Genomic DNA, 24,000 nt, shown 5'->3' with positions numbered 1-24,000 from the left:
TTAAAACAACACTGCCCTAAACCCAGTGAATATAAAATATTATCCGTTTCACATATCTTCTTGAGAAATCAGAAAAATCAATAGCAACAACAAAAACTGAAAGAAAGACCCAGGGAAAACCCCCTACGAGGGGTCAGAGCTGGTGAAGCAACAGCACTGCATCTGGAGCCCAGCCACAGTGGCACGCTCTGCATGGCAGAAAGCAGGAGCTCACTCTTCTCACTAATTACTAAGACATCTTTTGTTCTGACAGAGGCTCACAGCAATGAGCTATTAGGGCATGTGCAGTCAAGAATATGACAGAAAGTATTTTTGTATTCATTTAGTAAATTTGTACAGTACAGCCACATATTTTATGTGGTAATTAGAGAATGGAGGAGATTGCACATAGAAGTATAACTTTCTTTATCAGTCAAAATGCCATTTTAGCAACAGGATCCCTCTCTAGAGGATTAGTGAATTTAAGGATAATGATGTACTATGGAATGTAGTTATGTTTGTAATCTGGTAGTACAAGCTTATTCTTTGCTGTTTTTCCTTAGGCCACCAGAAATAGCCTTGAGTCCATCTGTGACCTAGAAATGTTGGGTAAGATCCAGCCCAGGCAAAAAGGAGAGAATTTATATCCTCTTCATCTAAACAAGCTGGAGTATGTCCCATACACAAAGGTTCCTATTATGTGCACCGTAGTAATCATGCCTGATTAAGGGATCTGGCTTAAAAAGCATGGAGGATCATGACACATTTTATTTTCCCTGCTCTTTCCTGCCCCCAAGATACCAGAGTTAATTATTACTCTCTTCCAAATAATCCGTATTTACCATGGTCACTCTTCATTATGGACATCTCTAGACCATTAAAGCATTCTTGGCCTCTGGTGTCTAATCAGTGTTTAAATAGCAGCCAAGCAAAGCGAACCCTTGGCATTTTGATTTGAGCAGTAGTAGATAAAAAGATCATCTTCTGGGTACAAATGAGAACAAAAATAATTGCAAAGACGGGAATGGGGCAGTGTTCAGGCCCTCCAAAAACTGCACGTGACAAAGGTGGCCGAGGAAGGGATGGATGGAAAAGGTTTACACCATCACAGAATCATTCAGATTGGAAAAGACCTCTGAGAACACCGAGTCCAACGTTTGACTGAACGCCACCATGCCAACTAGACCGTGGCACTACATTTCTTAAACACCTCCAGGGCTGCTAACTCCACCACCTCTCTGGGCAGCGCAATGCTTTCCCACCTCCTCTATGAAGAAATTCTTCCTAATGCCCAATCTAAATCTTCCCTGGGAAGGGGCCTGACCCGCCGAGCCCGGTCCCGAACCCCCGACCCTCTCCTCTCTGCCCTCTCCCCAACCAGCGGCGGGAAGGCGGGGCCGGAGGGGGGGCGTGGCCGCTCCCGCCGCGTCGCGGCCAATGGGGAGGGCGCTATGCAAATGAGCGGGGCAGGCTGGCGGCGCGGCGGGGCCGGGGCGGGCACAGCCCGCGGGATGCGGCGGGACGGGCAGGAGCTGCCGCGGGAATGGTGGAGAGCGCCGCAGCCATGAAGTACAAGGTGAGCCGCTGCCGCTGCCGGGCGCCGTTCCTTGGGTGGGCTCGGGGGCTTGGCAGGGGCCGCGGACTGGACTGGACCGGACAGGAGCTGGGCGGGCGGCGGAAGGCTCGGGGCTCCTCTCGGGGCAAGCCGTGTGCGCGGGAGGCGGCCGGGCATCCCTTTCCCCTGCGCTGTCCCCCAGGCGCCAAGGAGGGTGCCCGCGGGAAACGAGGGAGCAGCGAAAGGGGAACCCGGGTGCTGTGGGGTGTTGGTGGTGGGGGGAAAAGGGGGCTCCCTTCCCCGCCTCTCCCGCTGGCGCTGGATAACGGCGTGAGCCCGGGATCGCGGGAAACGCACAAGGTTGGTGCGCGATGGGCAGATGCGGTTTGGGACAGGTACCGCCGCTTCTCCCCGTGAAGTAATTCACCCCCTTTCCAGCCCTTTGGGGATGTTTCCTTATTGCGATGCGGTCTGTTTGATGGTTCACAAGCGAGAGAAAAAAATATTTACATTTTTTTTAAAAAGTTTGTAGCCTAGCCCCCTTATTAGATTCCATTATCCCCACTTACTGAATAATCGCTTTTAGCAACCTTTTGCCAGAGGTGGTGGTGGTTGGTGGTAGGGTTTTTTTTCTTTTTTTTTTTTTTTTCGAGGAGCTTTTTTGGGGGGATGGGTGTTTTTTTTTTTTCTTCAAAAGACACAAAGGTAGAGGCTTTCATGTTAATATTACTCAAAAACGTCTGGGTAAGGTACAGAATTGGCCGCAGGGCATTAGATTACCGTACAGACATACCGTAATCTCGTGTGATCGGAAAAAAAGAGGGAGGGAAGGAAAAAACTTTCCTTCCCCTGCCAAAAATAACTTCAGCATCAATAAAAAGGTGATTTTGGAAATGGCATGCTATATACTTACTTGGAGACTAAGTTGCTTTGGAAGTGAAGTCCATCTCCTTTTACTGAATTTAGGCAGTGTAGTGTAAAAGAGTGCTGATGCTATAGCATTGTATAAGGCTTTTAAACCAGGACAGAGTGAAAACTACAAGTGATATCTCTGTAAATATGCACATATTTTCATGTTTTTCTGTAATCTCTTTGCTCAGACCAAGCTTTCTGGATATCATATACCCAAACTTTGGGAAAGGTCAGAATTAAATTTTCAAAGCTGATGATGGTTTTCTCCATATCATGGTGATTAAGAATTATAAGGAAAAAAGAAATTGTATAAGACGTGTATCAACAAGGATAATCCACAACTTTGAAAATTTGATCTGGATCTGATGGCTTTCTTTTTTTTTTTTCCATTGTATGTCGAACAACCGACTGATCTGAAGTCTGAGATCAAATTCGTCTCTTTTCTCCTATCTACTCTGCCTCTAATCAGGTCAGGTAGACTTTATACCTGCTTAGAGAAGCTGCTACTCTGAGCACATTACATCAGGCATTGAGGGTAGAAGAGCGGTGTTGCTGTTAGTCCAGAGCTCAGCAACTGCTTTCAGACTGCCCATGGCTAAGCAACTCTTGTATCACAGTAGCAAAAGAATGGTCCTGATTTCTTGTCAGGTCGCTGCCTGTCCTTCCTTGACTGCAAAGGAGATCTCGTGTCCTATGTAGCCCAGTGGCACTGAAAGAATAGGGACCAATAAGGTGGCTTAAAAGGGGGAAGTATTCCCTGCTCTGTAATGTTTCCTTTGCCCTGTCTGGTGGGAATGAGAATTTTGGTTTGGGTGTGTGATTGCGTAATGCTAGATAGAGAAAGCTAGACACAGAAAAAACAACCATTTAAAAAAAAAAAAAAAAGACTGAGGGTTTTGGCCTCAAAAACCTTCTCATTAGACTAGAGTGTTTGCTTTCCCTGGTAAATGTGAAGTAGTTATTTACACTGTTGAACGGTAACAAACATCCTTAGATTTATTTCTTATCCCTGGAGAATTATGTAAAGAAAATACCTGCTCATTCAGTATTTGTTCTTTCTGTATTTTCTTTCTTTCATCTTCCTATAGGAAAACAAAAATGTTATTTTTTATATTTCATACATGAAATAAAGGAACAGAGAGCGCTCATGGCACACATGATGCCTGGGGACATACCATCACTTCAGAGGCTTAGCATCCAGGTGCAGATTCAACTCTATTTAACTGCTCCAGGTGTTATGCTGGGGCCTGTCATTCTTTACTTTCACTGTGATAGTCCATAAGGCCTTCTTTAATGAAATAATTGACATTCTTACTATAGTTTAGAGTATTAACAGTATGACAGAACCGAAACTGATTCATGGGTGAGACCCTGAATACGTCTCTCCATCACTCATGGTGTTGCTTTCAGCGTGACTAAATCCGAGGTCATTTCTGGTGTAGAAATCCTTTCTGCTACGTAATCTACCCATTTTTTATTCAAACATTTTCAAAACTTATTCCCTTTCTCTGTTCCTTCACCTAAGTTGCTTCTTTTGTCCATCTCACTCTTTACACATTCTTCCAACTTAATACTCAAATCTGAACCCTCTGAAAGCCATAGGAAAATCCTCAAGGATTTAGGCAAGTTCAGAATTGACATGACTGTTTAAAGCAAAAACAAATTTGACCCCAGGTTAGGTCTAATCTACCATTCGTGTACTAGTTAAATATTGGAGAACACAAAAGTGATTCTAACTAAGCTATGGATAGATAGGGAAGGTTAAGCATAACAAATATTTATGTTGTTTGTTAGCATGTTTCAGTACTAATTGTCTAAAAGCTACTTTGAGAAACTAGTTGCTGTAGGGGTGTGGTTGTAATAGGACAACACCTCAGTTCTTTAATGACAACAGCTTGCTTTTGTGCTAAATCTCCATGTACCACGAAACTGCATCCCATCAAGTTCTCACAGGATGCCATTCCAGTGTTCTGTGATCCAGAAGGTAGGGTCATCCTTTTCTGAAACCAATCCCAGACTGTGATTCCAAGGATGGAACAGTTATAGCTATAATATACTCTGTAGGAACAGAAATACGAGTGGGTTATCATGATCAGAGAAGAACATGGATTGGAGAGGATATATCTGGCCAGCAATTCCAATGCTCTTATCTCAGGCCATAAAAGTAAAAGTGCAACAGAAGAAAAAGGAAGAAGACATTATCATAACAGGGCTTTTGTAGCTTGTTGGCTGTTCACAAGCAAGACAAAATAAGAGGGGGGAGGAAGAAAGGGGGACTTATCTGTTTACTAAAACATTCAGACTGTTAGTGAAAGAGAAGAGGAAAAAAACCCTGCATTCCTTACCTCATTTAAGCCAAAAGGAATGACGTAGATGTAAAGTATGAGGTCTTGATTATCTATTTTTAGATAATTTGTTGGGCAAGGAAGAAACCTAAATAGGGTTTGAAATGCTTGCCATTTGTGCTAAGGCACAGTCCTGTAATATATAGACTTGATTACAATGTCTGCACGCCAAGACAAACAAAATAGTGTCCCTGGGAAGAAATACAATATTCCCAACCAGAAATGCTTGTGAAAAGCTGCTTGTAACCCTGGCAATGAAAGACTTTGAGTGTTGGACCATGTAAAGGGAAAAGAACTGTCTGTACTTTATTAACCAAATCCTCTCTGCTTCGTTTATTCCTCACTCCTGTTAGTTTTCATTTTTTTCAGTATCCCATCAATCACAGGGAGACAATCAAACTTAAAAGTAAATAGGAACTGTAAAACCTTGTAAAATGTAGTACTAGAGGAACAAACCAACAAGGGGAAAAACTGTCCAAGTTTGTGCTGTCTCTCTTACAATGAAAGCTTCATGATTTTTCTCTCATCTGCTGTGTACGAAGTGAGGTGGCCAGAGTCTGGTAGGCTCAGGCCTAAATCAGCATCAGCACTAGTAAGATGTAGCAGAATGACTGTCTCCTTCACAAAGCTTGGAGGGCCACTGTCATTTTTGGATTCCCATTCTTCCCCACTGTGGCCTCTGTGTTCCCCTCCCTCCCCTTCCACCCATCCCCCCCGGAGATTTATGTATTTGTATCCTCAATAGAGGTAAGTGCCTCAGTACCCCTGGGTATTTGAGAAACTCCCACAATAGTATTCATTTGCCCTCCCAAAGTCTTGTAGGATAGCAAAGTGCTGTTAATTCTGTTTTACAGATGGAGGTGCTCAGGTTTAGGGATATTATAAGACTTGTTTTAGAGGAAGAAGAGCCATCACAAAGCATTAGACTTAACAGCATGCAAGTTTTTTGCATGATTTCTAAACTTATGTGTTTTTATGCTACCTACTGCTTTTGAGTGTTGGACCATGTAAAAATTGAGAAGCTGGTAGCCTAATTTGTCTCTGTCCACTAGTTCCTAGTATTCGATGGGGAAGCAGAACTATCAGTCTTCCTTATTTCTTTGATAGTTCCAATTCAGTTTGTCTCTAAATAGTACAAGAGGCATTAGATACTTATCTAGGGGGGTTTACTCATGCTTTTGAGGTTACAGGCACATTAGACTCTTACTTGGCCTTGAGGTTTCTTGATTCAACACTGCTATTTCCAAACAGTGCTAAACTGTCAAAAGACCTCATCAAGGGGGACCTACCAGATCAGATAGCAGGAAAAATTCCTAGTAGTAAGACTTCATGGACACGTCTTCTGCAAAGGGAAAATGCAAGCACTTTTCAGGAGAGTTCTGCAGCCTTTCTAAACCAATAACCACTACTTTGCAGAATGTATGATAGAGACTTTGGAGAAGCATTATTGTGAACTCGTTAAGTGTTGAAGCACAGTTCCCCCATACAAACTCGTCTTTGGACTCTTACAGTCTCAAGCACAGCAACAAAGGGGGTTAGAAAAGATACTTGCATTGGTATCTGATCAGTGAACATTGAAATGCTAGTGTCTTGGGAAACATTTGTATTACTGGAATGCCTGTGCTCCATTATAAATACCAGAGTCCTTGCAGCAGGACCAAGTACGTCTAATGACCCGAGTGAAAGTGAGGGGAAATTCTCACGAATCATACTTCCATGCACCAAAACTGGAGTGGGTGTACCTACTGACTGCTTTGGCCAATGCTAGAAACAGCAGGAGGCAAGAAGCCTATTTCCTGCAAGGAGCTTGCATTCATGGTAGTCCTCAGTCAATCATGAGGTCCTGGTCTTGCACAGAAGTACGGGAGACGAGGATGTTCCCTCAGTATCTGGAAACAGCAAACAGCCTTGTGTCTCTCTGCATACAAAAAAGCAGAAAACCAGGAGCATAGAGGTTCCTACTTGTCATATTGCTGTTATCAAAGATGTCAGAGGCATGGGAATGCCTTCTGCATACAATAGATGGGCTTAGGTAACTTCAGGGCCCAAGTCAAGTCACTTTCATTTCTACTTATTTTATTTGGAATAGCTTATCACAGACATTTAAGTACTTAAATCCCATTCATACCGTAAGTATTTTGGAACTCAAACTCACCTGTCTCCCAAGATCTAGAGTTTAATTCCATTTTTGAAATGACATCGTAAACGCTTAAAAGGAGCACACACAAGTCTGCCTTAGCTGCAGCACTTGTAGGGAACCCTTATCTTCTACTGCTCCCATTTCTGGCTGCACTTGATGGAGACAAGTAGCTGAACCTATTAGAATGTGAGAGTCCACACATCTCTGTAAGAGCCCACATTCAGTGACACTTGGAATTGTAAATGTGCAAATCACTTTACAAGATGCTTCTTTATGTAATGTTCTCTTAGCATCCATGAAAGCAGTGGACATTTACGTGTTAGAACAGTACTCTGACCCCTGAAAAATTCTTTATGCCAAGTCTTCAGTAGGCTTGATCAGACAGTCATCTGGGATTTTACTGCAAAAAGAATATTTATGGCATGTATTCAGCAATATTTATTAGGTCAGGCTACTGCTAAGTAAAGCTGCATTTAGAGGTTCTCCTGCCTGTAAATGGCTGCAGCTTTCAGCATCAGTGAAGCTGGGTCACTTTATAGCAGCTCAGAGTGCGGCCTTTGCCTATTACTGCCTGATTATCACAGGCTGCTCTTGGCAAGTGACCATTTTCTTTTGCCTTTTGGTCTAGACATTGCAGTAGTGGAAACTGTCTTAATTTAAAGGAGTTCATTTTTCCACAGCAGAGTTGGATGTAGCTTGCATTTGACATGAAACAGGACTGCCAAAGTTTTAGTTTGCAGTCCTAGAAACACAAGTGCGTAGCATGAAAAAATTGAATTTTTTTTTTTTTCTCAATAGGGATGAGGAAAATTCTTGCCTTTTGATTTTTGTGTTTGTTTTAAAAACGCTTTGTTCACAATCAGAGTGGATTAGCCTGCCTGGAAAAGGAAGAGTGGGTTTAAGAATGGGTTTACTCTACAGGAATGTAATCAGCACATCAGAAGCCTCTTCTTCAGCAGGCCTCATTGACAGCAAGGTTGAAAATTTTAGCAGTAGCAGTTCTATGATTCATTTGGTCAGAATGATAATGAAGATAAAAGTCTTAGAAAATGCTGAAAGATCTGAAGAGTAAATCTCAGTTCTTCCAATGAATGTTGTGCTTAGTTGCAGACAGTGAGAGGAAGATACGGACCATGAAAATTCAGTGATTTTAAGGAAATTTTTGATCCAAAGGGTTAAGTACAAAATAACTAGAAGCACGCTGACTTGAACATAACAGCTTACAGTAAGGTAGGGTCATGAATGCCCTTATCCTGTGGACTTTGCATCCACTTAAAATGTTTAAGGTAATAAACCAATTTTTACTGCTATAGAATGGCCTAGTTTACAAGCAGATGCCTTCTTTTGTTTTCTCTCTCTGTTTATAGTGCTTTATCTTGTTTGCAGCCCAGAAACTGCACCAACTGGTCTCAAGTGATCGGGAATACAGTTTAAAGTTGTGTTTCAGCCTGGGACTAAGCACTGGTGGTTAAGATGCACTCACCACCTCCCTTCTCCGGGGGTATGCTTACCCAGAAAACATCAGCTTGCAAAAATTGAGCTGTTCTGGGAGGCTTGTTGACTTCTGGCTGCTGCCCTGTAGAATGGAAATGGCTCTGACCGGACCTGGCAGGCATCATCTGCCGGCCAGGCTTGGCTCTCCTGGAAGTCTGATTCACTGGCAACATGCTATCTTTTCTTTCCACCAGCCTGCTGAGGGCTGGTAGGAGCTTGGAAATACCAGTTCCCAAGCTTGTTTTTCTTTAGTAAGCTGAGCTCTCAGCTCAGCCCAAGTTGTAGTTGCTGTATAGTATCCCAGATGGTGACACTAAACTAGCTAGAGAAGGGTGGCTTTCCCTACTATTAGAATATTTTTTGAGAAACTTGGGGCAAGAAGAGCATGTCCCAGTTCACTTAAGTTCTAGATTTTAAAAAATAATTTAAAAAAAAGTCATATTTTTCAAAGCTGAAGACATCAGATAAGTAAGTTGCCGTCAATACTGAGGGTCAGTGTCTACCCAGCTATGGTTTCTTGACAAGTTGTAATTGTTGTAATTGTTTCCCCCGAGCCGCACAGAAAGGGTTAAATTTGGATAGAGGGTGTGGTTGTTTCTAAAGGAAACTTTGTCTGGGAGAGAAGACTGCTCACAAATGCCAGAAAATGGAAAACGGAGAACTCGAAACACACGTTTCGGGATTCTTTCTTTCTGTCTTTCCCCCCCCCCCACCTTCTGCTCTGCTTCTTCAGTTCTTAAAGCATTTAACATCCGATCTCCTCTCATTAAGTTTTTAATTGCCTGCCTGAGGGAAAGAGGTTAGGTTTTCCATCTGCCTTTTGATTTTGATGTACTGTGGTTTAATCACAGTGAGATCATATTTGCTCTAAGGCTATTGTTTGCAAGCTTGATTTTTTTTTTTTTTTAACTCCCTGTTGATGTCACAAAAGCACACAGCCCTCAGACGGATTTGAAAAGGCCTTTTAAAGTCATGGAACTAGATCACACCCTTCCTTGGGTGGGGGGAAAGGAAACCGGTTACGAGGGTGAAACATATACAGAAAACTTAGTGAGTTAAGTGTGGTGGAATTTCCCAAAATATTAATAGGTCTTGAAGGTAAATCAGGGGATGTGGTTTGTGTTCCCAGAAAGAAAATTATATTTTGGGCACTCCTGTAAACTCCCAGAACTCAGAGGGCAGGGGAGTGAGATCAGGATATGTCATCAGCGTATCAGTACTCTGCTTCACTGTAAATGTTACTGTCACAAATCCTATGGGACTTCGGTGATAGCCCCAAACAGGGTGGGTGGTCTGACAGCACAAGCTGTGTGCATTAATCTCAGAGGTGTTCCCCATGGCTGAGCGAAGGAGCATTACCTCAGAAATGCCCTTTTCCCGCGTAGCTGTGACCCGCTGGGTCTCACTGCACAGACGCCAAACACAGGGTTGCTATGGGAGTTGGCGCTCCTCATAAACTCCTCCTACGTGCTCACCAGGCACCTCGGAGCTTTTGTGGTACAACACATCCAGCATTCACCACATCAGAAACAGAAGGGGTAAATCAACTCCTTGTTTAACATCTGTGATATTATATTTCTGTGATTACCTTTGCAATGCCTCTCATCCTCTCTAACTAAAATAAAATAAAACTGGACAACCCAAACCCCAAAACTCAAATCAAGTGAGAAAAGAATATCACGTGAACAAACAAAGAAAGCCTGGCTTATTTTCCTTCCAGCTAATATAGAAATTATCCTTTTGCTGTTCTATATCTTAATAGATATAGAGCCAGAAAACTTTCTTTTCAACTCAGCTATCCATTTTGAAACTTCATGCATGGCAAAAAGCTGATGCACATAATGCAGAATAATGAAGTATTTTATTCACACAGGCCAAAGCTTCAGTTAGGATCTTAGCTCTAACCTTCATTTTCATGTTTTTCCTTTTTTTACTTCCCCACACACACCTCTTCTATCCTTGTAATTCTTTCTTTCAGGGTCATGCATGTGGATTCCCTCCCAATTTGCAGGTTCACTGCTGTGCCTCAGTTTTGCAAACTACTTTGCCAACTGCCTACAAAAAAAATGGAGACACAAATATCTCCTATTTACTTAAAATGGAGCAGATATGCTGAAATGAAAAGTGTTTTCAGACCAGAGAGCTTTCAGTCTCTCATAATTACATCACATTTGAATCCCAGATTTGGGTGAATCAGTGGACCACGTCAACATCTTGAGCAGGAGTGTGAAGTGCCTGGGCCCTTGCTGGTCCACTCGCTGCCTGCCTGTCTGCCCCCTCTGCCTGGTGGACTATTGTGCCTGCAGAAACTGTAAGTGAATATTCCAGAGCTTGACAGCCATAGTGCCTACTTTGGCTTACCCAAGTGTGATCCATTAAGGAGGGGATATTCCCATTCTTCATCTTTAACTTTCTGTGTAACTTGTCTCACTACCAAAGAAACCCCAGCCAGAACAAACTCTGAAATTCAGGCCCCTCAGGCCAGACAGGCAGGCTGGGACAGCTCAGTGGAACACTGAAATAAGACACCTTTCTGCCCTCCAAACCCAGGGTTTTCCACATCACAACCTCTGTGCAGCAGCATGATGTGCTTTAGCATGACTGACAGCCTCTGTTGCAGAGATGTACAGGATGCAAGGATATTAGGGTGGATGAAGACCTGTCCTCCTTAGGGCTCTGCTCAGGCTGTTAGCTCATCGGTCTCTCATTAGCTGTAAAGCTAGCCTTCCAAATCTGTGCATGGAAAACTGCTTTAGTTTCCACCCAGAATTGTAATTATTTGGCCTAGCAACGCTTGACCAGAGAAGTATCTTCACTAAATTTGTTTTTGGTGGAAGAAAGTAAGAGAGGGCCTGAAAAGTGGAACTTTGCCTGAGGAGCAAACTGAAACATTATTGTGCTGAGCATTTGTGACCAGGCTCCTTATTTTGCCATTAGCAGTGAGCCAAAGAAGTTCACAGTTCCCAGAGCCAGGCGCAGGCTAAGGGCCTCTCGGAGTCCTCCCTCTGAGTCTGCGGTCACTGTGCCACCCTGCTAGTGCAGCGGGCTCTTTCATACATGCTGTGGTAGCACTTCCTGCCTTCTCTGCGTAGGCATCAACTTGAGATAAAAAGCACACAGATTGTTGCTGGTGATGAGTTGTTCAAGGTCTGCATGTGTACAGGGGCTGTTATGGCCAAGCAGTGCCATTTCCTAGTCCGTGCCCCGTGTCACTGCCCACGGGGACATATGTAAGAACATGCCAGTGCAGCTTTGTGTGTACCGGATACTGCCTTTGCTGTTCACACTGTCTTCTTCCAGCTTTGAGGAGACCAGCAAAAGATGTTTTTCAAAGCTGAATGTCTTGTTCAGTGACCTCTGTCAGCTTGTATTAAGTAGCCTTCATGATAAGTTGCTTGTTATAGATAGACCTGTTACCTACTGTGCCTCAGTAGTTGCTTTCCCTGCCAGCACAGCACAATAAATTCTTTATTTCAGGGGCAGTGACAGTGAGAAACGGAAAAGGAGATGAGAGCTCAAAAGCACTGAAGTTAAACTGTCCAATGGGTCTTGCACTGAAGCACTTGTGTCAGAAGGCAAGAGAAGCACAAACTTCCCTCCCTTCTACCAGTACTGCTTGTAGTAAAACCATTTCTCTCAAAATAAAACTCTTCACTGGGTTTTCAGATCGGTTCTTTAGTCTCAGGCAAATCATTACTGTTGGGCCTACTGCAATCATACAAGTATATGTAAATGCTTAACCTTACTCTGGAGTGGAAGTGATTAATTTTAAAGAAACCTAAAAGATGTGAATCTATATAAAAAATATTATGTGATGGGTAATTAAAAGGGACCCAACAAAAATTAAGCTACTGGTTTGTTCACAGACACTCCTTTGGGGTGTCTCCCCCCACCTTTCCTTCCTTTGTTTCTCTCTTCCTACTCCCAAGCTAGCTAAACATAGAAGAGAAGCTGTTTGTCATTTTAAGAAACAGTTTGTCCAGTAATAGAAAAAAGGGGTCCCACCCTTTTTCAAGTGGAGAGCACAGGCACTTTTCCTAGCTCTGTTTTGCACATAAACTCTCTACACATAGGAAGCAATATTTAAAAACAAGATAAAGCGGAACAAAACAATACACGTCATCAGCCAAGCTCAGAGCGGGGGGTCAGTATCCTCATATTGCACCTCTGAGGGATGCGACAGAAATTCTTTGAGCTTACGGCTGGTTGAACCTTTTCCTCGAGGATTCATTCATTGTGGAGCTGGCTGAGGAGTCAAGTCGGCAGCCCTGCATAAGAGCTTGGCACCGCAACACTCAACCCTTAAAGAGTCCATTGTATTTAATCTCATAGCATGTAATTTATTATTCCTGTGTTTGCTTCCATGGCTGTGGGCACCTCACACACTCTTGTTACCCACGTCACTGGGTGTGTTTACTCTAACAGAAATAGTAGATATTTCCACCACTCTTTAACTCTTGCCTCTTCCCTCTTCTGCCACTCTGCCTCATCAGCAAACAACCTCTTCGTCCTCCAAACTACACGTTAGAGAATTCTGTCAGTTCCCTTCACTGCAGAGAAAGCCAACTGAATCAGATCGTGTTCTTCAAAGTATTTTCATGTGTCTTTATCCATCTGCAGACATGTTAACCATCAATTGCAGTAGGCTAAGCAGAGAGTAGATACCTTTGACTGTTCTATGATAAGCCTCATTTATGCATCTAAATTTGGCATGTAGTTCTTTCAACGTCTGAGAAGAAAAATAGTTTATAGAGTCTTTTTTTTTTCGTTTGGGTTCTGCAAGTGGAACAACTGACAGTTTTCAGAGTGGCATCTTTTGCTCTCAGTCAGGTTTCTCTATGACATGCATCCTGGATGCAAAAGAAAGAAAAATCTAAGGTGTGCAGAGAATACAAATTGCACCTTTCCAGGGTTTGTCTAATGGACTTGCAACTGACATTAAAGGAAAACTCAGAAGTTTCAAATCCCAGGTTCACTTTACCTAGAGAGGGCTTGAAAGCTTTACTTTTGTCTCAACCAGTGTAGAAAGTTGGGACCACGGGCACTGTAATCTGCATTTAATCTAGAGAGTATCCATTTCAGTTTCAGTTCTTTTAGACAGAGTTTCTGACACAAGGCATCAGCAAAGTCAACTGAGCCTTTTGCTGCAGCATGTTCAAGCTAAAATCCCTGGGGCAATAGTCACTGGGGTCAGACTCCCTTTCACTTTGACCTGCTGACAAGTGAGATAGCACTTTGTTTAACAGAAGACAGAAAAACTTCCGTTTTTCAGTGATTTTACATAAGATGCTTTCTACTGCACTCATGAGTCCAAGGTTAAGAGGAATTCAAGCCTCTTGAGAACGAATGTGGGTTTTTTTGTTTTGCCTGTAACAGAGTATTAACACAGTGGGGGCCTGACTGTAGCTTCCACTTCCAGACATCCTAAGTATTGCTAGCAAGGCTTGAGGACACAAAAGCTGAAGTGAATCTTTCCAGTCAACCATTAATTGTAGAGAAGTGCTCCTTAATTGAAGCATGGCTGCTATAACACAGGGGGCTCAGGAGAATGGAGCTGCATAGAGACCATAAGTACTTTTGGATTTTGAGGACGGCACCACTGTACCTATCACAGAATCAACTAGGTTGGAAAAGACCTATCATGCAGTTAATTTAACTGCAACAGAGACTTCCATCCTTAATCTTATTAAAAGAAGGTGGTAGCTGTCAGTATGTTCATTTTATGAAGCAGAGCTTATTTCTATGACAAACCAAAATTTTTTCCCCTATCTAGCATCAGGTAATTTCTTCCTGCTGTCACAGAACTTGAATTTGTAGTTCTCAATTTGTTGCCCTCCTTTTTTCTTGCTGTATTAGAAATGTAAAGGGACGTCTGTGCAACTTGGCAGTTGTGAAAAGTTCCGGGATAATTTTCTCATTGTCCTTTCTCTATTGCTGATTTGTTTAGAAAATGTCCAAGGTTTTTTTAGCACGTACACAAAAAGGTCACTGCTGTGCCTTTGTCTTCTCATATCAGATTTTAGTTCTTATTTGATGCCTGCTTCACAGACAGGTGAGTGACAGATCCATACGTCTTTAGAGCAAGTCAAATTAATTCTGTATAATGCTCCCCAGTCTCTGAGCTGATGAGACCAAGGACAGGGACTATTGAGGTATGGGCTGTGATGCCCACAGAATCAAAAAAATATTCAAATTTGTCAAATCAGTTGAGATAAAGCCCACAACTGTTGAGAGATGTCTCTGATTGGAGCTTCTTTCCATGTGTGGAAAAGTAAAGACTACTGTTTTGATCACCACAGCAGGTTGAAGGTACCTCTGTGGTTTTCAAAAGCTTTCCTGATGGCCTCTGTGGTGACAGTTTCATTTTTCTCCAGGCTGACTCTGCTGTTTCATGAAAGTAACTGTGACAATGTTTCTGAAGCTCATATGGAGCAATCCTGTGAAGGAAGAAGGAAGTCAGGGAAAAGCCCAAAACGCAGATTTGCTTAGCAGGATCAGTGCCTTTGCTGCTGGCTCCAAGCAACAGGCATACTGTTTCTGGTCCTAGTCCTTATTTGGCGGAATATTTTGCCTGGTTCACTGCTCCATCAATGACTGGTGCTGGTGGCATGGCTCGGGGCTGTTTAAAAGGCCTTGGGGAAATTGCTGTGAAACAAGTGGCAACCAATTAGTATGATTCACATACTGGTGCCTGAGTTAACACTGACAATGAGAATCTGAAGCTGTTTGCAGCAAAGAAGTTCTTGAAGCACATCCAGAAAGTATTAACATGCTGCGTGCCAGGTGGTGAGAAGGTCACTGGGACAGAGATAATGAGCAACTGGGAAAAATTCACATGGGAACTTTTATCTGCTCTAATTCTACCACCATTCCAGCTTTGTTCTGAGAATTGCTTTGCTGTAAAAGCTAATCAAGCTTTTCAAATACCTTTAATCACCAAAGTGTAGAAGAAAATGCGTTTATCATTGATTTAGCCTGCTTGGTTTGGGCCTCCCCAACCCAGCCATTATCTTCCTCCTTTAAACAACTCCTTTGTGAAATCTTCTTTAAATAGTGAGTTGCACAGGCTCAACTAGTCAAGTTCGTAGATTTCCCCTTGGAAAGACACACGAGAAGGAAATGTAGAAAGATAAGAGATTAACTTGGAATATTCATGCTAGGCAGGGGCTTTTGCTTTATGAGCTCTGGGGAGTCAGCTAAGCAGCCAGGTCAACAAGGCAAGAGCATAGACGTAGTGTTCAAGAAGAGACCTCTGGTTTTGACCATTCCTAATAGTTTTACAGTCCTGCCAAGGCATGGACAAAAATCTCTTTCTGCTTTATCCATATTCCTGTTTCTTAGTGTTTTGTTACTGATGAGCTGAGTAGACGTACATCAGAGAGAATGGTGGGCCTCAGTGCTGCTGTTTGCAGGGGAGTTTGAAATGGCAATCCTGGTTTTCCAAGCCAGAGCTTAATTTATACTGACCTCATTAATGATGCTGATGAAAGGCAAAGCCAGCGTTTCTCATACATTTGAAAGCTGATCCTCCATTTAGAGAAGAGGAAACTGATCTCATGCACCCCGTTTCAACACTAAATGTCTTGGAAGAAGCATGTCCGCCTACCTTTTATGTGACATCTGAGCTTACCCTTTTTCCATCCACCAGTCAGCCCTGCATACAGCCTCCTGACTGAGCAAGGTCAAATGGAAGTCCGCTGTCTTGATGAAGCACAGAGATGATGGGAAAGCATAAGTGTGTGTCAATAGGGAAAGATATAGCAAGTGAGGGATAAGAAAAAAAGTTTTGATATGTCCAAGGAAGAGGATAAATATGACAGATAAAAACACTAAGCTGTACTCGACACTATCCCTTTAACAGAGGAAAGATGAATGTTTAAGACAGCTGCATATCCTTTTTGGTAGATTAGCACTATTTCAGTTTGTGTACTGCATCCAAAAATTTCAACTTGAGCACTTCAAATCCAGGGCTCTGTATATTTTTTCAAGTGCTTACGATTAGTTTATAACCATCTCTGCTGAATGCCTTCACTGAAAATCAGGCAGTCATGGAGCAGTTGTTTCCAACACTCTTGGAAATATCACGAGAGCCAAGAAATTAAATGTTCATAGGTTTTTTGAAGGGTCCAAGAATGTTAGTACAGACAGTCTGCCTACTTTCCACTGAATACCTTGGCCAGTTACTCAGAACTAGATGTGCCATTCCAGCCTGCAAAGGAAGGGGAGAGAGAGCTGGTTCCATCTGTGATAGGAGGTGGTGCTTATTATTAGTAGTAATACATTAGTAACATCACCGACCACAGTCTTACATCAACTCAGAGTTGGCTTAAAACTTCTTAGCAGGGGTACTGCTGGTAGCACAGCCACAACACTTGGGATCACTGGGCACATTCTTTTTTTTTAAATAGTATTCTCTTCAAGATCTTTCTACAGAAAGTGGGACTGAGAGGAACCATGCCCTTTGAGGTTATTTTGGAGGGATTTTTATGCGGTGGTGGTTTGGAGGCTGTGGGGGGGAGGAAGCTCTTTACCTGTTAAGCTGATGCTGTGCTGTACTGTGCCACCAAGGAAGTTCACAGAAAGAGTGAGAAGGCACAAAGCCATGTGCAAACAGGAGCCTTGTAGTTCAAAACCTGTGACATTTTGTCAGTTTATATTTTAGGACAGTTTTTTCTCACCAGGTGGTCTACAGATCCCTGACTTTAAGAAGCCTGCAGATGTCAGCTAAGAAAAACCAGCCCACTGTCTTTATGGGATCTGCACCCCCATGGAAAGTCTTTAAGGATGCTGCAAATGTAAAAATGTTTGGGAAAAATTGCTCTGGATTATGTCCCTGAGAGTCTTGTTTGAGTTTTATTTTAAATAGCAGCTAGTTAGCTGTAGCAGTGCACAGAGAACACTTACATGGAAATCAGTGTCAAGAGATGAAGGGACAAGCCCTCATTCACAAGAAGAGCACCTCAACGCTAGGTGCAGAACTCTCCTGACTTCTTGTCTGTTTAGGCCAATGAAAGAGATTCTATCTGACCTACAGTTACTACTGGGACAGAAAAATCCTCTGCTGCATTATTTTCCATGTTATTTTGATTTACTGCACACTCCTTTTTCAAATTCTGTTCTTTTTTTCATGTCACCCAGAATGTGCTTGAAAATTTAGAAAAATTCTAGCTTGTTTGTTCATTTGCTGTTCTTGCCCTTCTTTCTTCACAGAATCTTATGGCAAGAGCCCTGTACGATAACGTCCCCGAATGTGCAGAAGAGTTGGCCTTCCGCAAAGGAGACATTTTGACGGTGATAGAACAGAACACCAAAGGTCTTGAAGGATGGTGGCTCTGCTCCTTACACGGCCGGCAAGGCATCGTCCCAGGCAACCGTGTGAAACTCCTGATAGGTCCGGTGGTACAGGACAATCTGTCTGGCCAGGATATGCCCAGTTCAGGACTGATGAATCAGTCTTTCAACCATCAAAAGATCTACCAAGTGCCAAGCTCACATGCTGTAGCACGGGACCCTGTCTACCAAGTGCCACCTTCCCATCAGAATCAGGGAATTTACCAAATACCCACTGGTCATGGTCTAGTGGGACAAGATATTTACCAGGTGCCACCCTCCATGCAGAGGTGTGCTGATGGTCCAGCTCTGACTAACAAGGTGCGTGCATTTGCTTTTCTTTCATGTCTCCAAAGCAGTTCTCTTGTGCTGCCCACCAGTGCAGTGGTTAATGTCTAGTGCCAACCTGTGGGCTGATATATGTATATATATAAAAATATATAAAAACTGTTTCAAGTTACAATAGTAACTTTAATTATTTGTAAATAAATTGATTAATCAGCTTAATTTGCGAGGGAGATACACAGTAGAGCATTTTGGAGCTGCTGCTAAAGGTGAGGGGGAGTATGTGATCTCACGTCCTCCCAGGCTGAGGCACATCTGGCCTGTGGCACTCTTGCATTATGTGTTCAAAAGCGCTGCTGTAGCAAGATTAACTCTCCCACATATTAATGAACGGTTACATCACCTGCCCAAGTAATTTTTGTTTAATTAAAAATTACATACTGTGTTGCTGGAGAAGTCCCAGTGGACTATAAAGAGTATATATACTATAAAGAGGAATCCATGATTGACAAGACAAGAGCCGTACTTGTAAGAGTGAGGGAACAAGAGGATGATGATAACAAGAGATGTTTTAATACTGAACCTAAACCTTGTAAGAGTGCATTTATGTTTACCTACAGCTAAATTTCTTGATTGAAAGTGGGAGTTGCAACAGCCCTATGATGGAGCCATTAGTGCAGCAGTTGACAGCTCCCAAGGCTCCAGTAAGAGGCATTGCATTAAGTGGATCCCCACTTACTCCTGTCCTTCTTAGGCTCTCCCCAGCTCCTGCCACTCCCTCATTTTACCTTCATAAGATACTTGACAGGTACCCTGGTACACACAGTGCACAGTCACACTGGTGGAAAAGGATTAAGAAAGACACCCAAAGAATGAAGGAGATTCTCCTGGTCTTCCAGGCCCCTTATTACAAAGCCAAAAAGAAGTTCTTCCATTCCCTCCATTCCCAGTTCAACAGCTCCAGCTATTAGCATCCTTCTTCCCTTTAGACTTTAAAGCACAGCATTTATATCCAAGTTACGTGAGCAGATGATGTCTCTTGTCAGGAAATTCTTGTCTGGTTTAAACTTTAATCTCCTAATTTAGATTGGCAAGACAGTCTGTTTCATGTTTTTCCCCCAGCTCTCCTGCAACCCAACCTTTTTCATATCAGGCCTGTGGAAGACATCTTCTAATGCTTTTATTTCCTTGTTATAATTTCATTTTCCCTGATAAGAATAAATGGATTTTTTTCCCTTCTGAGCAAGAGAAAAAGATCTGTGAAACTATTCCAAGTCAATTTATGAAGAGGTTTGCTTGCTCAGCTTTTCCACAATTATGCTTTCCAGGCTGTGCAGGAAGATAACTTGAGAAAATTGCACTTGCTACACAGGCAGAGATAGGAGCTCTGTTTTCTTGATAACACTCATGTATTTTTTGTTTTTTTCTCCTTTGCCTATAGACGAGATGTAGTGAAATGTTCTTCAGGGGCAGTATTGTTTACCTATCCACAGTAGCATTTAGATACCCTCTAAGATAGTCAGTGAGCACCTGGTAAATACGTATTGATGGGACAACACGGGAGAGATCACACTTTAGTGTGTGTCTGTAGGAAACATTTTACAGAGAGCTGGATGTTTTACAACCTCAGCTCTCCATCTTGGGCCACAGGACCTTCAGCATACTGCAGAGCTTCAGCAGGTCTGATGAAAAGCCCAAGCGTGGAATAGTTTTGGGACCTGACCTGCCTAAATGACTGTTAGGATAGTTTGCTTAGCATAATACATATGTGCTTGTACACTGCACAGAAAGAATTTTCCAACTGCATGTGAAATCTCTTCTCTCTCCTCTCACCCCTCTAGCTCCACTGAAACTAACAGGACATTCTGCATAAACCTGGTTGCTACTAGGACTGTGTTAAAACCCTCGAAACACTGAGAAACTGAAAGCTTTGTTTTAGTTTAAGTGCAAACTTCTTGTTGAAATGCAAAAATCAGAAGCAGTGAAGCACCTGTTTTCTCCAGGTTTCTACCTAGAAATTTTTTCAACAACCTTGAATATGCATTTTTCTGAATTCAAATCACCTTCTGTAGAAAATTAAGATTATTTGTCTACTTTATAACTTGTTTTCATTTAATTCCCTGCAAACCATGAAAGGCCAGCTATGCTGCATAAAAAGACATGGCTACAGTGCTAAGTGTAGAATAACTAAACACATGCATTTATAAAGCATTTTACCCTCATCAAAGTAGATATCAACCTGCTTAGCACTAGCTAATATTTGCTACTTGCTTTCATCATGACTTACTTAAATTTATTTAGCCTAAGAGCTCTTTGGTCTCAGTATTCACTGTTTATTTGTGGCAGACAAACCTCATGGCAGCATTCTGCTTTGATCTGAGGTAGACATATCTCTAGTGCTTTGGAATTACTTAGTTCTACAATAAATAGAGCCCATTGGGATTGAAACCATGGTAGACAAGAGAGAACTGTAGGGTTATTAGTGAGGGTGGATTCTGAGGTAAAACATACTCCATTCTTTGTCATCCTAACCTTGCTAAACTGCTATTTAATGCTAAAGCTGCAACTCTCTGCTAATGGGTTTGTGAAAGAAAAGCCTAATTAAAGGGAAGCACTTTAGCACTTTTGTTCTTTGTCTGAGGAAACAGTCTGTCCTTCAACTCCTCCTTCCCTAGGGATCAGTAAAAACAATCCTCAATATTAAGGAAAGCCGGACATCTTGAAGATTTAATTTGGGGAATCTTTGCTTTGTCTTCCAAAGATAATTAATCTCTTTTCTCGGACTTGGGACACCTGCTCCGAAGGCTTAAATGAACCACTTTGCCTCCTTCCATCAGCAGAGTCATCTGGTCAGCAAGCTGTGTTGTTTTGGCCGTTTTAAGGGCATTGAAGAGTTTTGTTATGAGCACTTCCTATATGGAAACCTTCTCCCTTCCCATAGCAGTAGCTAGAGAAGAAGACCATGTCCTTTAGACACCACTCTTAAGCGGGACTAGCAGCAGTTTCTGCCCTATCCATTTCTGCACACGTCTGCCTGTTTTCTTTGTGCAGATGTGTGGCTTGGCTGCCATACAGGTTTTACAGGCAAGGCTTAGGAACTGCTGTCAGGCAGGAATTGTCTAGCCTCAAGCAGCAGTAAATCAACAGTGGGCACGTTATTAAGCTGTGCTGAGGTAACGCATCTTGTTAGCCAGAAAGGCAAAGCGAGTCAAAAAGGAGTCCTGAGGCAGGTAATTACAATGATTAATTGATTCTGACCAAGCTGGTTGTTGACAACAGAGCTGTATCTGCTCCCTCTATCAAATAAAATAGCACCTTCTAAAACTCACCCTCCCGATGACAGAGATAACGAGGGAGAGTTTAAAATTAGCCTTGGTTAGCCCCAAGCTTTTGTAGATTCGCTGCAAGTTTAGTCACAAAACAATTACACCCCCAAGTGTGGAGAACGTCCGAGGAGCATAAAGATGTGAAAGCTGTATCTTAGAGTTTATTCCCTCTTTGTGTGCTCTGCCTTGAAACTTACTCTCTTTTGCGGCAACCAGAAAAGAGAAGGAACCTTGAGACATTCAGGAAACCTGGATTTTATCCTTGCTGCAGAATTCTGCATGGGTTTGAGTGGTGTTTCTGCACCTCATCTGCGAAATATGTGGGTTAATTATGAGTGAACTCATTCTGTACAGATTACTTTAAGAACATCCTCTGGGAAAGGTGCTGTCAAAGCACAAAGTCTTGCATCTGTGATTAATCATTAGTTCACACCTAAGCTTTAAACTGGGGAAAGCTACACATGAAAAAAAGTCACCAGCATCATTTAGACACTCTTTGTCTGGTTCAGTGTTTCCCCCAGCTGGACTGTTGTGCTGTCCCTGCCATCTTGAAAATAGTTTTGGCCAAAAAATTTAAGGGAATTATTTTCTTGTTGGAAAACAGTTTTGACAAACTCTGAAACCTTTCTGTAAGAACCAGTAGCTCTCAGCAGAACTGCTCATTGAGGGAACTCTGCACAAAACAGAACAAGGCTTATGTACCACAGCTGTTCAACCAGGGAAGAGGCTGCACTGCAGGAGTTACCAGCCCTGAATAACAGCTCCTACAGGGCACAGACTAACTCAGGCAAATAATGATTAATGCCTTGGAACACACCAGCTTTTTCCTATGGTGGTCTGTTTGAACTAGAACTCTGCAGTTCAGGAAACACTTAAGAGTTATCCACCTTCTAAAAGTGGATGTAGCAGAATAGGGGAGGAACTCATCTTCATCCCTGGCCTATTTCCAAATATAAACATGTCCTTGACAGATCAAGGGTTTCACACTCCGCCATCCTGCTAACTCTGCCTTTTTCGAAAGGTCACTGCCTTCAGCAGGAGGTTTGGGTAAACCATGGCTAAGGGAACAGACCTTGTTCCCTGGTCTTTATTGTTATATTTTTTATTATTGTAATGTAGAGTTATGTTGGCTGACTGAACTAGAAAGTGGAAACACCATGGCACGAGCAGCACCACCACGACAGTTCCAGCACAGGCTTCAGTAGCAGGAGCCAGTTAGCCCCATTATGACGTTTTTCCTTCCAATTATATAAGTACTGTCTTAGCTGGGAAGAAACAAATGATTGCATGTAACATTTGTCCCAGAAATAAGCCTACCTTTACATTATTATCTTTTCTTTTTCTTGCCTATTTTCATATCTGTGAGTTAAGAAGAGACATACATTAAACACAGTAAAGAATTGTGTGGCAGATATATTTTATTATCCAGAAGAATTGGAGAATATCTAGTATTCTGCAGCTTGTCAGCAAAATGTATTTTCATTCGAAGTTATAATAATGTCCCCATTTACCCTCAAGTCTGAAGTACTACAGTTTCTCCTGTGATAAGGTTTACATAAAGTACCAAAACAGTAAACATATAGTCCTCTCTTTTTTTTCCTACTTTCACATTACAAATTCTGTTTCGGGGATTTGTGCCCCTCGTAACGAAATACTGCTTCAGTGTAAGAAGTGCTGAACACACAGGAAGTTTGCTGAGTGCAGCAGGAATGGTACCACATACCTCAACACTCAGTGCTCTGTTTCACAAAGTGTGCTCTAAAGGATGGAAATCTCTCAAATTAAATGCAAACTCAGTGGTTAAAACAGCACACAGCCTTTTTCTTAGACTCAGGAGTTTCACTTGTAATTTTTCATGTGACTGTAATAGAACAGCCATTTTACTGTAAAATTTAGTGCAGTTAATCTGTTCTCAGTAGTCTTCATGAAAACCACTGAGTGAAGAAACTCTCATCCACAAGTCAGAGTAAGCAGTAGTTATTCACTGATGTGATTTGTAGAGAAGTATTGTAAGAAAAAAGACTGCATTTTATTAGGGTGAGCAAACATATGAGCTCAACATTACTCCCTGTTTCTTCCTGAGCTCAGGGTTCATTTTAATCAGTTCTATTTGTAGACCAGAGGCATGCATTTTCCCCCTGGAGTATCACAAAAAAGGCCAGTCCTGTAATCTCCTCCAATAACCAAGGTCTCCAGGGACACAAATCTGCCTGCACAGGCATAAGCACAGCATTAAACCTTAAATAAAAAAAAAAAGAAAAAAAGGAAAATTCAAGCCTATGGACTCTTTTCTTGGTGGTTTGAAACCTAACTGAACCTTTGGCTATATCTGAAACGGACACTAAATTCAGGTAATCTAAATTTCCCTCTAGGTATACTAAAAACTAAGTGCAGCAGCAGAGCATTTTAGAAAAAAAATTCCACACAAGTGGAAAACTGATTATTCAGAAAGTGAATCTAATCATAAGGAGGAAGTGTGGTTTATGGAGATAGGAAATGAGTAGATGAAGACAGGTTGCTGACCGTAAGAAAACACCGTTGTAATGAAATCTAAAGGCTTGGCAGGCATTCTGTGATTTTGGAGATGTTTTGATTTGGAGGAAGACTAATTAGCACCAGAATATCATCATTCCA

General features: G+C 42.2%; 1 protein-coding gene across 1 annotated transcript in view; it reads left to right on the top strand.

The window, feature by feature from the left end:
• Positions 1 to 1,493: 1,493 nt before the first annotated feature.
• The window catches only part of NEDD9 (neural precursor cell expressed, developmentally down-regulated 9), a 40,524-nt gene continuing 18,017 nt past the window's right edge, over positions 1,494 to 24,000 (top strand). Inside the window, exons 1-2 of the mRNA XM_027900952.1 lie at positions 1,494 to 1,555; positions 17,636 to 18,076. Coding sequence (XP_027756753.1) covers positions 1,523 to 1,555; positions 17,636 to 18,076 — 474 coding nt within the window. The 5' untranslated portion in view covers positions 1,494 to 1,522. The remainder of the gene's footprint in view (positions 1,556 to 17,635; positions 18,077 to 24,000) is intronic.

The sequence above is a fragment of the Empidonax traillii genome, unplaced genomic scaffold (genome assembly GCF_003031625.1).
Source record: "Empidonax traillii isolate 1590-97213 ecotype Southwest subspecies unplaced genomic scaffold, ASM303162v1 scaffold758:size305278, whole genome shotgun sequence".
Lineage (NCBI taxonomy): Eukaryota > Metazoa > Chordata > Aves > Passeriformes > Tyrannidae > Empidonax > Empidonax traillii.
This window is presented reverse-complemented; position numbering and strand designations above follow the sequence as displayed.